The sequence below is a fragment of the Elgaria multicarinata genome, chromosome 14 (genome assembly GCF_023053635.1).
Source record: "Elgaria multicarinata webbii isolate HBS135686 ecotype San Diego chromosome 14, rElgMul1.1.pri, whole genome shotgun sequence".
Taxonomy (NCBI): Eukaryota; Metazoa; Chordata; class Lepidosauria; order Squamata; family Anguidae; genus Elgaria; species Elgaria multicarinata.
This window is the reverse complement of record NC_086184.1, coordinates 20839899-20856231: the sequence shown is the minus strand read 5'-3', so window position 1 is coordinate 20856231 and position 16333 is coordinate 20839899. Positions and strand designations below refer to the sequence as shown.

The following is a 16333-nucleotide window of genomic DNA, read 5'->3' as shown; positions in this document are numbered from 1 at the left end:
AAAAAAATAATTTTAAAAAATCAAATTTACAAGAGTGTATTGGCATCATAGGAACATTTACCTGGAAGTAAGGTTCACTGATATATATATAAAGGACATTTTAAAATAAGGAGACATTCACAATTAAGGGTAAGGTTTGGGGCCAGGTTCTTTGAAGGAACGCCTCCTCCCATATGTACCTACCCGGACCTTAAGATCATCTACAGGGGCCCTTCTCCGTGAGCCCCTGCCAAAGGAAGTGAGGCAGGTGGCTACTAAGAGGAGGGCTTTCTCCGCTGTGGCACCCCGGTTGTGGAATGAGCTCCCCAGAGAGGTCCGCCTGGCTCCTACACTGTACTCCTTTCATCGCCAGCTGAAGACCTTTTTATTCACTCAGTATTTTAACACTTAATTTTAACTCAAATTTAAATTATACTGTTTTAACTCTGTATTTTAACCTTATATCAATTGTGCTGCGTGGTTTTATCCTGGTTGTGCTTTTTATATTGTATTTTGTATTTGTATTTTTAACTTGTTGGTTGTTTTTATGATGGTTTTAATTTTTGTGAACCGCCCAGAGAGCTTCGGCTATTGGGCGGTATAAAAATGTAATAAATAAATAAATAAGGATTAGTTTAGCTTAGATTACATGTTAATGTGAACCTACCTAATATGCATCTTCCAAACCAATACTAAAATGAAATGCATCTATCCTTCGGTTTTTGCACTTTTCTGAATTCTGTGATGCAGTTCTCCAGTCAAAAGAGGTATACAAAAATGAGTATATCAAGGGAATGTGCACACCAGAATGCACATTAGGGTAAACAATGTACAAGATGGAAAATATTAGTGGCAACCATATGCATTTTTTTGGCATATATTAGGCTAAAATGCATGCAAAAATATATGTATTAGGAGAAATGTGCTCTAAAATGCAGGTGGTGGTGGAAGCTGGAAGAGGCAGAAGGCAGTTTGAGATGTAAGTATGGCTACGTGATTGGACAGCCAATGAAGTGGAATGCAAAGTTAGAAAATGGCATAGCTTGCATTGGAAATGAGCAGAGGAAGGCAGCCTACACTCACACATTTTGGCAATGCAGTATATAAAGCTAAATCAACTAGAACAATATACTGGCCTTTGCTGTGGAACTGAGGAGAGCAATATAGGGGACTACACTCAGAGTCCTAAACTCATTTGAACATATTCTTTATATATATAATCTCAAAGCTTTGGGATTTACCCTCATAATCCAACAACTGTTTGAATAAACATGAGGCATGAAAGTGTACTTTGAATGTCTGAGGTCTATTCAAAACATTCTGCTCATCATGGGGTGATTTAGTGAGGACATCTTTGTTCTTTTTTTAAATACATGCACGCACACACACACACACACACACAAACACACACACACTGCCTTTGTCAGAGGGTGGGGTGGAATTTCAGGATGAAAATTAGAGACTAGAGATGAACCCCCACTCTCTCAAAACACCATGGCCCTGATCCAAATTGTGGGTTCATGTGATTACATGGAGGTAAGTAATCCAATAACACATAGGTCTGCAGAACGTTTAATTCGACCCTGAGCCACATGGCATACATGGATTGAGTTTGAGCCACAAGGAACATTACAAAATTGCTTGAACCACTAGGTGGACTAGTATTGTTTGAGCCATACGACATACTTGCACTGTCTTAATGTACAGGTTGCTACATCAAGAAAATCTGCCACTAGCATAAGCCAGTAGGGAAGTCAAGTTTGTCACCAAAGTAATAACACAGTGAGACTATCCCTCTATGTGTGCCCTTCACAGTGGAACTGAGCAGAACAATGAGTCACTGAGGTGGTAACTTGTTAAGTACATCTAGAAGATGAAAGGCTAGGGTATTTTATTATGGTATACCACCTTGGGAGGTCTGAAGGACAGCCAAGAAATATTTTAAATAAATGAATACATAGATCTTCACATACCATACATTTCAACACTTTGAAATGCAAGACATAAGAACCTAAGAAGTGCCCTGATGCTGGATCAGACCAAGGGTCCATCTAGTTCAGCTCTCTGTTCACACAACCAGCTGTCGACCAGGGACCAACAAAGCAGGTCATGGTTCAAGAGACCCTCCTGCCCATGTTCCCCAGCAACTGGTGACACATTGGTTGAATGATACTTTCAGCAAGACTATATGGATTTAGGTTGAGCCTTTAGGCCATACTGGCTTATACTTTAAGCTAGAAGGTGTTGTTTTAGGATGAGCCTGCAGGCATATTACTGAATCTGATGCTTGGAACCCAAAAGCATGGATTCACTCTGAGGCATACTTTCCTGTGTAACAGGCATCGCTCTGTGTTAGTTTACTACCGGATGAGGTAGTGATGGAAAATAAAAACACAGGTTTCATGATTCCAAGCCCTCTCCCCTGAGACAATAAAGAGGTCCACTGAGCCATCCATCAAACCTTTATTCAGTCAATAGACACCTTTTCACACCTGAAGGGAGTGTGAATACTAGGAGCTATGCTCTATGCTTAGTGTAACAAAGCAAAGCTTTTGCCTAGCCTCTAAATGGATGGTTTCCTGCCATGCCTGACTGGATTTTTCCAGACTTCTCCTTCAGGGAGTGTCCTCATGCTACAACTTCAGTCATGTTGCTTGTCTGGCAGGCCGCCTCCTACCTCCTCTCAACTTTGCCCACGTCATCGTGCTGTGGACTCTGAGATCTGTCATGATGCTCCCTCCCCCTCCAACAAAGACTGAGTTCCTGGAGGGTAGAGCAGGGGAGATACTATCTGGGTGTGGTCTCCTGTTCAATAAGCTCCTCCTGGGAAAATTCCTCCCTGGCTCCTGGAAAGTCTTGGGGAATTTCCTACCCCACTTCCTGTCTTGGCTGGTCTTCTTGTACTTCAGATCTGACTCTGATTTGGAATGCACAGCAGGGAGACTGGGCTTCATCCTGACAACAGGAATGTTTGAGGCCCCAAGGTGGTCAGAGCTCATTTCAAAGAGTTGCAGTGGTGGACAGCAATGGTATCAGAGAACGTTGATCAAAGCAACAATAATTCTGCCACTGCAACTGAAAAGCAAGCAACAGTCCAGAGATGCTGAAACAGAAATTGTTGTGAATAATTTGGTACAAGAAGATTAAAGAGTGATTAGATAACGGGGCAAAAAGTTATTAAAATTCAGAATTAGCATTGTTAGGATTATTTCAGGAGGAGAATAAAAAAGTTGAATCTAAACAATTAATAGGATTTGTTTTAGTTGCTGCCAGATTGGTTATAGTCATATATTGGAAATATTTGGTTGGCGCTACGCTAACAAATTGGTATAGTAAGGTTTGGCATGTAGCCTTAATGGAGAAACTGTCAAATAAATTGAGATTAGTAAGAGGAACAAGGTTCAAAGATACATTTAATAAAGACTGGTATTGTTTCATAGTATACGCAACCTCGTTGGAATGGGAGAATAGGATTCCAAAAGAATTCAAATATTTTTGGTTGTCATAACGAAAGATACATCCTTTGTGATGGGTTAACTTATCTTCTTTTTGATTTTTCTGACTTACAAAAAGAAGAAGAAAATGTTTAAGAGATGAAGAATGATACATATGTGCTTGTATATTTATATATTGTAATAGATATAATAGTATTACTGATTTCCTATGTTAGGAGGAGGGTGGGATAATTATAACTGTTTGTATTTTTATTTCTATTTCTGTTTATTATTTCTGTATCACACACACACACACACAAAAGAAAAGAAAAGCAAGCAACAGTGTACAGATGCTGAAACAGAAAGTGTTGTGAATAAATTGGTACAAGGAGATTAAAGAGTGATTAGTTCTAGATCAGGAAATGAATCTAATTAAAAATGAACATTCATCGACAAATCTCCTTAGGAAAAGAAATAAGAAACACTTCTTTAAGTTTGTAAAACTACTGTTCTGCAACACAATCAAACTGAACCTGGGTTAAGGTTCAGACTTGGCTTTCGTTTCTCATGTCCAACATGGAGTGGTAGATGACGGTAGCTCAGTAGTACAGAACATGCAAAATATTGCAAGTTTAATTCCTGACATTTCCAGTTGAAAGGGGTCCTTTGATTGGAAAGACTCCTCTCTGTTTTTATGAGCATGTTCAGGGTTTCTCCCAATGCCATGTAAAGGGATAGAGCTTTCCAGGTAAGACCTTATAGTTCTTATATAAATTAAGAACTACCTACAGCTCCAGAAATCTTAGTTGTTCTATGTCTCACTCTGCATTCCATTTACAGTTTATTAGACCAGATTGTTTTAGAAAATCCATACAAAATGCAAATATCTCAAGTACAACTGATTTTCTTTCTTTTCTTATGCCTTATCTGTATTGCAGGACAAGGTGTTGCTTCAGATTATATGTCATTATGATAATTGCAATTGTAATAATGACTGTTGTAATTTAGTAACTATCCATGCACAAGCGGGAAAATGTGAACTGTTTCTGAGCAACTTCTCGCAACCAACCACAGGGGGAAAAACCTACAGAGGCGAATTGAAACCAGTGAGTTATTAGAGAATAAACATTTGCATGGCTTTATAAATAATATTAGGAAGTCAACATATCAAGAACAAGCACAGAGAAAATTAAGTTATAGCCTCATATGGAACTGGCAGGCAATAGTAGTGATTTATGGAGATTATGATGACTAGGTCCAGTTTAAGCTATATCATTAATTTAGTGTTGTTGCATAGTAAATTTATCCTGTCTGAAAAGCTGTTTATTTTTACTTCCCCCCCATATTTTTTGAAAGTATTGTTTGTTTGTTTGTCTTTCTGACTAATGAAACAGCAGCAGTGCTAAAACCCATTGGATAAATACAGGATCAAATGAAGCAAATGTCCTGTCTGTTTAATTCCCAGCCTTTACATTTGTCCAAATTTCCTCACTCCACTTTGGTGCTCCCATTGACAGCAGAAACATACAAGGAAATTGACAAGGCAAGACTATAGGGGACAACTGAATCTGCAGTCTTGAGCACTTGAAATGTCCAGGGGATTAAAAACTAAGCAACAACAACAACAACCACTCCATTTGCGCAAATCGCAAAATTCACACACACACACACACACACACACACACACACCAAAGATACATTTGAACACCATCAGCCACCTCCCGGAATACATGTATTGCATTGATGCACTACAAAATTCTCATGCATCCCTACTTTCAACAGTGGTGCTGTTTTGGCCCAAGAACAGCTGGTAATTAAGAACTTCATTTTCTCCTGTGAGTGGGGTTGTAAGATGCAGCTAAATCAGGGTCCGGATTTTACAGGATCTAAATAATACATCTATGCATATAATTTCTATATGAAGCTGCCTTACAGTAAATCATCTCTTTGCTCCGTCTAGCTCAGAATTGCCTACACAGACTGGCAGTAGCACCCCAGGACTTCAGACGGGGCCTCCCCCCTGCCCACTAGCTCTACCTAAAGATGCTAGCAATTTATTTATTTATTTATTTATTTATTATTACATTTCTATACCGCCCAACAGCCGGAGCTCTCTGGGCAGTTCACAAAAATTAAAAACATTCAAAGTATAAAACAACAGTATAAAACCCTAATATAAAATACAATATAAAAGCAATTGAACCTGGGATCTCCTACATGCAAAACATGCGCTCTATCACTTGGCGTCCTGCCTGATATCAGGATGTCTGCACATATTCTTCCTGCTATTGCAACTGCAGAACTGTTGAGTTCCCAGAGATGCACTAAGAATCCTATATCATTTACATGTTTTATGCATGCCAGCTTCTGGAAGGTTTAATTTAGAATGCCACAAACTGCTGGAAACTGTAGCTATGTTTGATCTATTACTCTTGGCTTTCCAACAACGGCACGTAAAACTCCATAAAAGTGTCTATGGCGCATACAAGATATTACCATACCTACTTCTTGCAAACACTCAGCTTATCAAGAAATCCAATGGCATGTTTTTTTCATCAAGCTGTGTTTTTTTTAACAGTGTTTTTCCTCTAAAGCAGGTGGCTTCTTGAGTAACCCATTGCAAACTGATTGAATCTAAGGGTTTTATATTGCTTTATAGCTATAGGCAGACTGAATTCTACATCACAAACGTGTCGTCTGAAGATTTATTTCCATCATTTATGCTATGTTTGGGGCTTTTTAGATAGAGTTCCTGATAAAACATGAAGGTGATCCACATTTGAAAATAGGTGTGGCAACAATGCATTTACAAACCACTGAAGTAATCGAGGATATTGCAATGAAGATCTCAATGTGTCACCAATTCCATACCATTTAGACTGAATGGGGAATGGGGTGTGGCATCAGATGTGACATTTCTTAAAGATGGTTTGGAAATTTCAGCTGTTACAGAATACAACGGTACATGCATGTTTCAGTGTCACCGACATTTATCCGTAAGTCCATTCTGTCCCTTTCCTCATTAAATTTCTAAGAGTTAGTTGTGCACATCATTTAAGCTGCTGTTTAAAATCCTAAACAGTCTGAATCAATTTGCTCAGGTCCACAACATAACCTCGGTTATCAAGATGTGGTGTGCCCATGGGTACATCCCATCTTGATAACCGAGGTTATGGTGTGTTGCAAAAAGAAATAAAAAGGGGTTCTACCATTATAAAACTCACAATTCTATTGCTTATAAAATGATGCCTTTTGTGTTAGAACTACCTGAAGAGGTCTGCAATTGTGCAAATTGTACAAAAATTCAATCTGACCCAAGAAAAATTGACAAAGGTACAGCACGTTACATGCTTCTAAGAACTGACGCATTGATAATAATAAAAATTCATTTTCTGAAAATATACAATATTTCTCAAATGTATAAGCTGCTTCTTCACCATGGATCCCTCAAAATAGATTACAATTAAGGGGGGGTGCTTAAAAAAAATCACAAGAGCAAATTTTCATTACCAAAAAAATAAAATATTCCAGCACTAGAAGAAGAAGAAAAAGAAGAAATAAATAGACCAACAAATTACACCTACCACTACTAAGAACTCAAAAAGGTACAGGAGAACAGATGGATTTAATCAAACACTGAAAGGTCATAGAATTCAAAGAGCCTGAAAATATTGCTTCCCGGAATATAATTCACAATAGGCAAGGACTCAAATTCTGAAGATTAGTCTATTGTATATTCTAGCTGTCTTCAAAATTTAAGACCTTGACTATTTTGCACTGAATTCATAATACCATCCTTGTTGTTGTTGCCTGCTTGGGATTGCAAAAATAAAAATAAAAATAAATGGCTGTCAAGCACCTGGCAGATTATAATATATTGCTGTGGAGCTGGGATGCGTGTGTGTTATGCCTAGCTTTGAATTCAATAGAATGTGTCAGGGACTCTAAGACTTGAATTAGGTACCTCAAGAGTAAGGATGCTTCGGGGAAATCGGATAGTGTTGAATTTCAATGCAAACTGAACTACGTAGGAACATAGGAAGCTGCCTTATACTGAGTAAGAAAAGCCAAAAACCAAAGGAAGAAATCATCCAAGGCAGAATTTACACTATTCATTACACCGTTGTTTAAGTGCATTGTTGCGTCCTCCCTTGCTACGTTACAAAATGCAACTTGAGCCCAGTCAATCGAAATACCTTTTCTTCTATCGTTTTACCCCGGCACACTCTTCTTTAGAACGTTCTTCATTATGCTCATACCGGCTCTGAAGTAAACCTCCTTCTTCCGGTGACTCTGAGCTAGACCTGCCGGGATAAGCAGGCAGGGAAGCTGGGCGACGCGTAGGGACGAGGGAAGCCCTGCAGCGTCTTAAAGGGGCCACGTGCACCCCGAAAGATAAGCAGTTTTTTAAAAAAATTAAGCCTCTGTCCCCTCATTCCTTCCCCTGCCCTACCTGGAGAAGCCAGGCATTGAACCTAGGATTTCCTGCATGCAAAGCAGAAGACCCTATTACTTGTACACAACAGCCATGGCAGAAAAGGGTGTCCAAAGTAACCCAGAAATCTATCACACTGACCTATGGCCCGTCCCTGACCCACTCATCCCAGACTAGTGGATAAACAGGGGCAGATCAGCCTATTCCTGCTCCATGTCAGGTTCACCTGTATTTAGTACTAAGTCTGTTAAGTCCCTTTTCTCATCAATCTCTGTTTTTTGAAAGAAAAAAATGCAGGAAGATTCACATTATGTTTGCATGTATTTTTTTCACAAAATACACATTTTGTACTCATTTTACACTCAAATTGTGTATTTTTGTATATACATAATCTGAAAATAATGAATAATCATCATCATCATCATCATCATCATCATCATCATCCACCTTTCCCTCTGGATACAAGGCAAGGTACAACACCAAACACAATATAATATATTAAATTAGTTAAAAGAACATATAAAACCAATACAATATTAAAATAACAATCACAGCATCTTAAAATTCTTAAGGTTTAAAATTCATCTGGGTAGGCCTGCCAGAAGAGACTAGTCTTTACGACAGTCTTAAACTCTTAAAATAGGCATGCTACAGACACGTTAGCCTTTTTGAGCATCCCTAATTGACAGTGGATTGGAATTCAGCTATTCATTTTCATATTTTCCAAAAGTTAAGGGAAAGATATTTAGAAATGCAGACTTTGAAATCTAATAATTTGAAATATGTACATGTAAATGGTGACGCATATACTTCTGTAAAAAATAAATGGGACAGAATTACAGATGAACATGGACCAGAAATAGACTGGCTCCTCCATCAGTTCTAGGCTATTCCCTTCTCAAGGGCTAGCATTAAACCTAGTGAGCAAATTTGGATAATGTAGCACCCTGGCAAAAGAACACTCTTCAGTATGGAAGGGAGCTGGTAAGTGCAACATGCGTCCCGATATATACTACTATTCAGCCCTTTGAGAAAGTAACATGTTCTGCTGGCTACAATTCTGCTCCTGGACCTGGCAATTTACATCCCTCACAATACCAGGACCAGGATTCAAGTGTGCAACACATGACATGACATTCTATTGTACCTTCCATTCAATCACACAAGATGCTATCATTGTCTGAAGAGCATTTGAGTGCATTTTTCCCCCAAAAGCAAATATTTTTCAAATGTATGCATGCTATCAAACACATTTTGGGGAGGTCCACAAACCACATTGCGAGATTGGAAAAGTATGGACTTCTATCCCAGATTGCGTCTGAGTCCATGTTCATTCCTGATCACACTCAAACTGAAATTAATGTCTCAAACATCCCTACCAATGCTATCATGCAACTGAAGCTACAATTTCATGATAGAAGGACCCAATTGCCAGCCAATATCATCCACATAAAATGAGAGATTTAGAATGGACCATAAAGGTGATTGTCTGCAATCTCCTGTTTGGCATGGGAGTGCCACAGATAAAACCTTCTTCCTGTACATGTCCCACACAGCATTTGGGTTATTATTGAAAACATTAAACAAAAATCCTGAATGGTAGGAAAATATTCCCCAATTGCACAGAATGAGCAAAAGAGATGGAGAAAGAATGCCTTACTTTTAAGTACTTTTTTTTTAATGGATAGGAAAAAAACCCATTATTATTATTATTATTATTATTATTTATTTATATAGCACCATCAATGTACATGGTGCTGTACATATGAGAAATGAAACAGCAGTATACTTTAATTGGATTGGTTCTATTCTTAAATGTTATGTCTGCTATTTCAATATTTTTTTTAAAAAAAGTTTTGGCATTCAGAACCTTGCAAGGAAGATGCAATCTGGAATCTAAAAACCTACTCCATAATGTATTCTGGTGGCTTATTTCTGAGGAAATTCCAGTCTGCACATGTTCCAAGGTATCTTTCATTTATGTTTTGCATATTACACAGATAGACCCCAGGACAGAACATCATCACCACAATCCTTCTCCACATCTGGGCTGCAAAAAAGTGAGCAACATTGTGGTTCCCCTGAGTGTGATATGGTTCTGGCACCACTGTATGACTAGTTTGTGTCATGTCCATTATCTCACATGGGCCCTGATCAGACACCACACTAAGCCATGATGGTTAAGAATTCTGAGCTGTCCCTGATGGCTTAGCATGTCACAGGAACAGCATTTTACTTAGCCACGGTTTAAGCATGCTCACTAACCATTTGCTGCAAAAGGTTTAGCAGTTCTAACCTCTGCAGGATCTACACTACTGCTTTAAAACAGTTTATAACCATACTTACAGCTATTGGGGCCCAGGACACACTTCACATACAGTTTTCAAACCATTTTCAAGGTGTTATATCCTGCTTGGTGTAGACCTGGCCCATGTCTTAGGCCATAGCTAGACTGGGCGATATCTTGGGGATCATCTTGGTATCATCCCTGTGCATTCACATGATCGCGGAAGCACCCTACACTTCTAGCCCACTTTTTCTGTAGTCTTGGGCTGATCCCGAGACCGTGGAACGTGTGGGCGGGCGTCGTGGTTTGTCCTGGCTCCTTGCGAGTAAATGAGCTCTGTGCTCATTGTGGGTGGGGTGAGGGGAGTGGGGAAAGTATTTTTTTTAAAAAAAAAACTTAGAATTTTTCACACAAGAGCTTGTGGGCTCCCTCCCCTTTAACAAAAAAAACAAAAAAACACAAAATGGTGGGTGTGATGTTGTGCACCACGTGTAGATCAGGGCAACAATCTCGCAATCATAAAATTGCAAGATCGTCACCATAAAAAACCCTGGTCTATCTGAGGCTTTAGTGTGTTGTCTGAACAGGACCTTAATTAGTTAAAAGGAAAGATGCTTTAAAATGCTTTAGCTATGAAAGGGGGTTGGTATTGTTTACCTGGAGTTCTGTGTCTAAAAGAAACTCTCTAGGAGTTTTCCCCAGCAATTAGAGATGGGAGCTGAACCCACTAGACATCTGGCAGTCATTCAGCTGAAGTACACACAAAATCACCTCAGGTGCTGCTTCCACCTTCATATGCTAAGTAAACATTGCACCTAAAGAATTTCTGCCTGTCATACACCTGGGAAGAGTACTGGGCCCTCTGCCCCTTCCAAGGAATTTACCACCATGCCTCAAGCTCTAGCAGTTGAATGACAAACAGGACATAAGGCAGAACATCATAGATGCTGCTTCCATCCTGAAAGTTGCACCTATTGAACTTCAGCCTATTGTGCTCCTGGTGTAAGAGTACTGACCTCTCTTCCCCTTACCCACAATTCAGCAGCCCCTTCCCTTTGTGAGGTAGAAGGGCAGAGATTGGTAAAAGCCAAACAGAAGCCCTGAGGCCTAGCAATTTTGAGGTAAAAGAAGCCGAATGGAGGTGGTCGCTCTCAGGTAGACAGAGTTAACTGCAGCCCTATAATACACATGCAGACAAGGCTGCAGAGAAAAGAAATTATAACGGCCACTAGCTAGGATGTGAGTGTTAAAAACAACAACAGCAACAAAACTAAAAACCAAACACACGAAGCAAATTCATAAAGGAGAGATCAATCAACAGCTTCTGCTTCAGCCCCCAGCTGATTTATAGCTGCCTCCTTTGACAACAAAATGAAACCTTCACATTCAGAGGCAGAATTTCTCTCCTACACTGACCAGTATTGCAAATGTTTTGGTGTGTCTATGTGTGTGTGTACACAGGAGTAGGTCCGCTGCACGGGAACATACTTGTTTATGTGGAACTATGGCCTGGTGGACATAGAGGGAGTAATTTCTTCTGAGCACATGCAGAGTACATTTCCCGCCTAGCCTTAACTATCCCAGCCCTCTGGCACTGGAGATAAAAAGTTCAGGTCATTTAAGTGCCAAGGACATCTTTGGCTTCCAACACCTCCTTTAGTTGTGTGCACACACAAACAACCCAGTGGTTAACTGAGATTCAACAGGTAGAGTTCTAACATTCCCCCATCTTTTAAAAGTACCTTCTACCCAGGGCAGTGTCTGTTCAGCACTTTGAATTGCCTGTTTAGAGTTCTGACTGAAACCCAAAAGGAATTTTCATCCCCACTGAAAACAGAACCACCTGCCCCCATTGACTCCTTCATGGAGTTTCTGCCCATTAAACTTGTCTCTGACTACATATGCAACACCACAAAAAGTGATATTCTAGGCATCCTTCCATGGTGAAGAGGAACAAACGTTTTGTTGCAAGAACTACCCCCCTCAATTTGTAATTACAAAGACTAGAGGTATTAAAACTGAGGAGGAAGGTTTCTCATGGATCTTTGTAGAATCAAAGTCAAGCAAATAATTTTCTCCCACCCACACCCACTGGCACACACATAAAAAGAAAAAGAAAAAGAAAAAATTAGTCTTATTCATGCCAAAATTTACCAGGCAAGTCCTTCCGTCAACTTTTATTTCCCAAAGTGTACCTTGAAAGGAAGCATTCAAGGAGAACAAAAATGGTGTTTAACCTGTGTTTAGCCTGGTGCCTACACTGTACTCCTTTCGTCACCAGCTGAAGGCCTTTTTATTCTCTCAGTATTTTAACACTTAATTTTAACTTAAATAAATAAAAGACCAATTTGACACTCACAGAAAATGAATTCCCACTCACACACACCCAAGACAAAAAGGAGAATCCAAACAAACAAAAACCTCTCCTACTCACTTTCGCCAAGCTTCCCAGTTTAACTTACATAAAACCACCTCTTCCCTCCATATTCTCTGTCATCTCTCTAGTAACCAGCTTCACTTAGTCCATATCTTACCTCCTCATTCTCCTGATCAAGAGAAGATAGAACTGAGCATGCTCCTGGACATAGGTTATGGGCTCTACTGCCTAGAATAGTTAACAACTATAACCATGTTACAGTACTAATAGGGCAAAGTGAGTACTAGACCTTCCCCCTGACCTGACACAACAAACAGTTTCCTAAAAAAGATACTTTGCAAACAGAGAAATTGGTCCATCAATTTAATTCCATCGAAGTCTTTGGGGAGGAACACTGACAATACACGTTAGGCTGCTGGAAGTTCCTTGTAAAACTTTAAATAATGATAAATAAGCCATTTTGTCAACCTTTTCTACCTCATAATTACATGGACTGTCTGACCTCTCCTACACTGCCACATTTCGGATCTCTCTGTTCAGCCATTTTCTCAGTATACATCATAGAACTTTCCCATTTTTCAGGTTAAAATGACAGAATCTCATGAATCCAATTTGCCCTTTAGGGCCAAAGCTGTGGCCCTAAAATATAGGCTGTTGAGAAGAGACCATATCAGTGGCTCAGATGATACGGACAGAGCTATTATTAAGTGCCTTTTTACCTTACCCATTGAAGTATGATGTGTATGGAGCATTGAGGTTTAGGTTGCGTGACTGAGAGATAGACATTGCTGCTCTGAATCCTCAATACAATTTTATATGTCATTAAAAACAGTATTTTCTGGGAACCAGCAACCTGTGTCAATGCCCTGGATAAAACTACAACCCACGGCAAATGGAAGCTGAATAAGATACAGTGTATCTATATCTAAAACCCTGTGCAGGCATTTGCCTGCATATGTGTAGAGCTAAGATGTGTAGGGGATGTAGGCATGCATGTAAGTCCACCCTTTCCCCCAACAACCAGCATTTTCCCCTAGATCTTTGTGTAGTGAGTGTGATGATCGGCAAAGAGTTCTGTAAGTATGTTTATCTGAAATAGAATAATTCCTGATTGTGGAAACTCTATGGCTCAGTTCAGACAACACATTCGTCAATGCAGTGTGAAAACTCCACTCAATGGTTGAGTTTTTAGGAGGTACTACCCAGACAACATGTTCTAACTCCACCGTTGTGTGACTGGGCTACTGTCGAGTTTAGCAAAATCCATCATGATGTTTGATTGACAGTTTCTCCACCCCCTCTCCTCCCCCGGTTCTCCTGATGGTATCCCATCAGCCATTGCTGCAAACACACACACACGCACACAATCCCAGAGGCTCTCCTAGAGCGACACTCACTACTTTTACCACTCTTGCCAGGGAACTCTGTAGCCAGTGGGAAAAAGTCAAGTCAATGCAACGGAAAACTCCATGGAGCCCACCACACAACGTGCAACACAATGGTTGTGCAGGAATTCTCCTCTGAACAGCACAGACATTCTGCGTGGAGGGTTTCCCAAAAGATCTCCACTGTTGCGAGCAGTTTCCCCCCAGACAACACATTTCTCAACGGTGATGTAAAAACTACACTGTGGAGTTCTTAAACCACTGTTGAGAAATGTATTGCCTGAACTGGAGCCTATAAGTGTGTTCAGATGAATGTGTGCACAAAACTCTTGGTAGATTTTCATGTTCAGTGTATAAAGCCATTCCGGTGCAAAATGTGTGTTCTTCCACACAGTTATGGGCCCTCACTTATCTGTATGTTTGTTTGTTTGTTTGTATGTATGTAAACAACACACAAACACACTTCATGTCAGTACTGAAACCAAGGGTTGGCAACCCTGTAAGAAATACACCTCACCCAGTAACAACAAACACAACAACAACATATATCCGCCTCTCCCTCCGGATCAAGGCGGGGTACAACATAAATGCAAATGCCATAAAATGTATATAATTAAAACATTTAAAATTAATGCATTATTAAAAGAAGCACATTATTAAAAGGCATCTTAAAATTCAACTGGATAGGCCTGCCGGAACAGATCAGTCTTTACAGCTCTCTTAAAATCCAGAAAACTGTTAAGTTGATGAATTTCTCCTGGCAGGTCACTCCATAATCTGGGAGCAGCAGAGGAAAAGGTCCTCTGGGTAATAGTTCTCAGCCTTGTTTTTGTTGACTGGAGTAAATTCTTCCCAGAGGATCTGAGTGTGCGGGGCGGATTGTATGGGAGAAGGCGAACCCGCAGGTAGCCTGGACCCAAACCATGTAGAGCTTTAAAGGTGATAACCAATGCTTTATACTTTGCCCGGAAACTAATTGGCAGCCAGTGTAGAGATTTTAAAACTGGAAGACTTGAATGAAGCCTATAAAATATTCTGGAATGTTTCCATCGACAACGGTGAGCTTTTGACTTGGCCTTTTCTGCTATCTTGGTCTCGGTTGCCGCAACAGTGTTAGTAAACAGACTTCTTTCCTTTCATCTCAGTACTTTGTCAGGCCTTTCTGTGCAGCAGGGGGAAATGAGTCAGATACTTCTTCTCTACAACTGACTAAGGTTGACAGCCACCTACCTACGCATTTATGTTTAAGCGCAATGAGCAAAGCAGCCTTCGAGAAGCACTGTTCCTCTCATATCACATAAACCGGGAAAAGGTGGCATTTACAGTCACCTACCTGTATGCGGTTCAACTGAAAAGTAGGGCTGCCCCTCCAAGATGCTGTAGACCAGCTTCGCACTGTTTCCATAAACAGGGTCGTCCGCATCAGTGGCTGTCACTTTAGTCACATAAGTACCTAATGAAAAAGAAAACAGTATTTGATGAACAGCTCAAGCCTTTGAAGTATATGTCTGCAGCCTGTTAAGAAAAATCCAGTGGATGGCCTTGCTTCACACTATCTTACATTGAAATCTTAACAAACTACTGGATGGAAAACAGAGTATATGGAAGCAGTTGAACAGTGAAGAAATAACTGGAACTAGAGCAAGCAACCCCCCAATTGGAAGACCCCCCAAAATTATTGGAATGAAAACCCCTTCTGCTAACTATCAGAGGACCAGAAAAGAGGGAGCAAGGAGAACATCCCCTTGGGAGGGATCTCCACCAACTTCATTGGCACTACCAAGAAGGATTGGATCACACAGTAGCACTTTCTAATAGCATCCCAGATGTTTAGCCTCTGCATGACTGTACAGAAGGAACCATGAGCAGCATCTGCTGCATGCCTACTCACAAGTAAGCAGGACAAGTCTCTGCATGATTACTCAGAAGTACCCAGGGCAATCCACTGCATGACATGCCTCAGAAGTAAGCAGGACTGAATCACACAGGGGCTTCCTTACTATGCCTCATTTCTGGGATATCTATTCACAAGAGCTGAACTAGAGATATGGTTGCAGTGAGGACAAAACCTCCTCAGTCTTTGACACTGGCTGCCCCACCCCTTACCAATAGGACTCTCAGCATTTGTGTAAGGTTCTGGAATCCTTGCAGCTTATGTATATAATCCCACTAAAGCCCCACTTAGAGTAGACCTATTGAAATCAATGGGACTTAAAATAGTAATGAGCAATTTGTCCATTCATTTAAATAGGAGTACGCTAACTAGAACTTTAGTTGGATTCAACCCTGTGAGTCCTTCTCAATACCCATACCTATACCCACATCAAATTGATGAACAGTTAATTAATAAGAATAGTTCTCACACTATTTAGCTGTTCATTTAAAACATTTCCACCTTGCCGTCCCACACAAGGCACCAAAGGCATCTTACCAGCA

At 40.2% G+C, this 16333-nt stretch overlaps 1 protein-coding gene across 1 annotated transcript in view; it reads right to left on the bottom strand.

Annotated features, from left to right (window-relative positions):
• Nucleotides 1-16333, bottom strand: part of CDH8 (cadherin 8) — a 272479-nt gene that overhangs the window by 125928 nt on the left and 130218 nt on the right. Inside the window, exon 3 of the mRNA XM_063140865.1 lies at nt 15231-15350. Coding sequence (XP_062996935.1) covers nt 15231-15350 — 120 coding nt within the window. The remainder of the gene's footprint in view (nt 1-15230; nt 15351-16333) is intronic.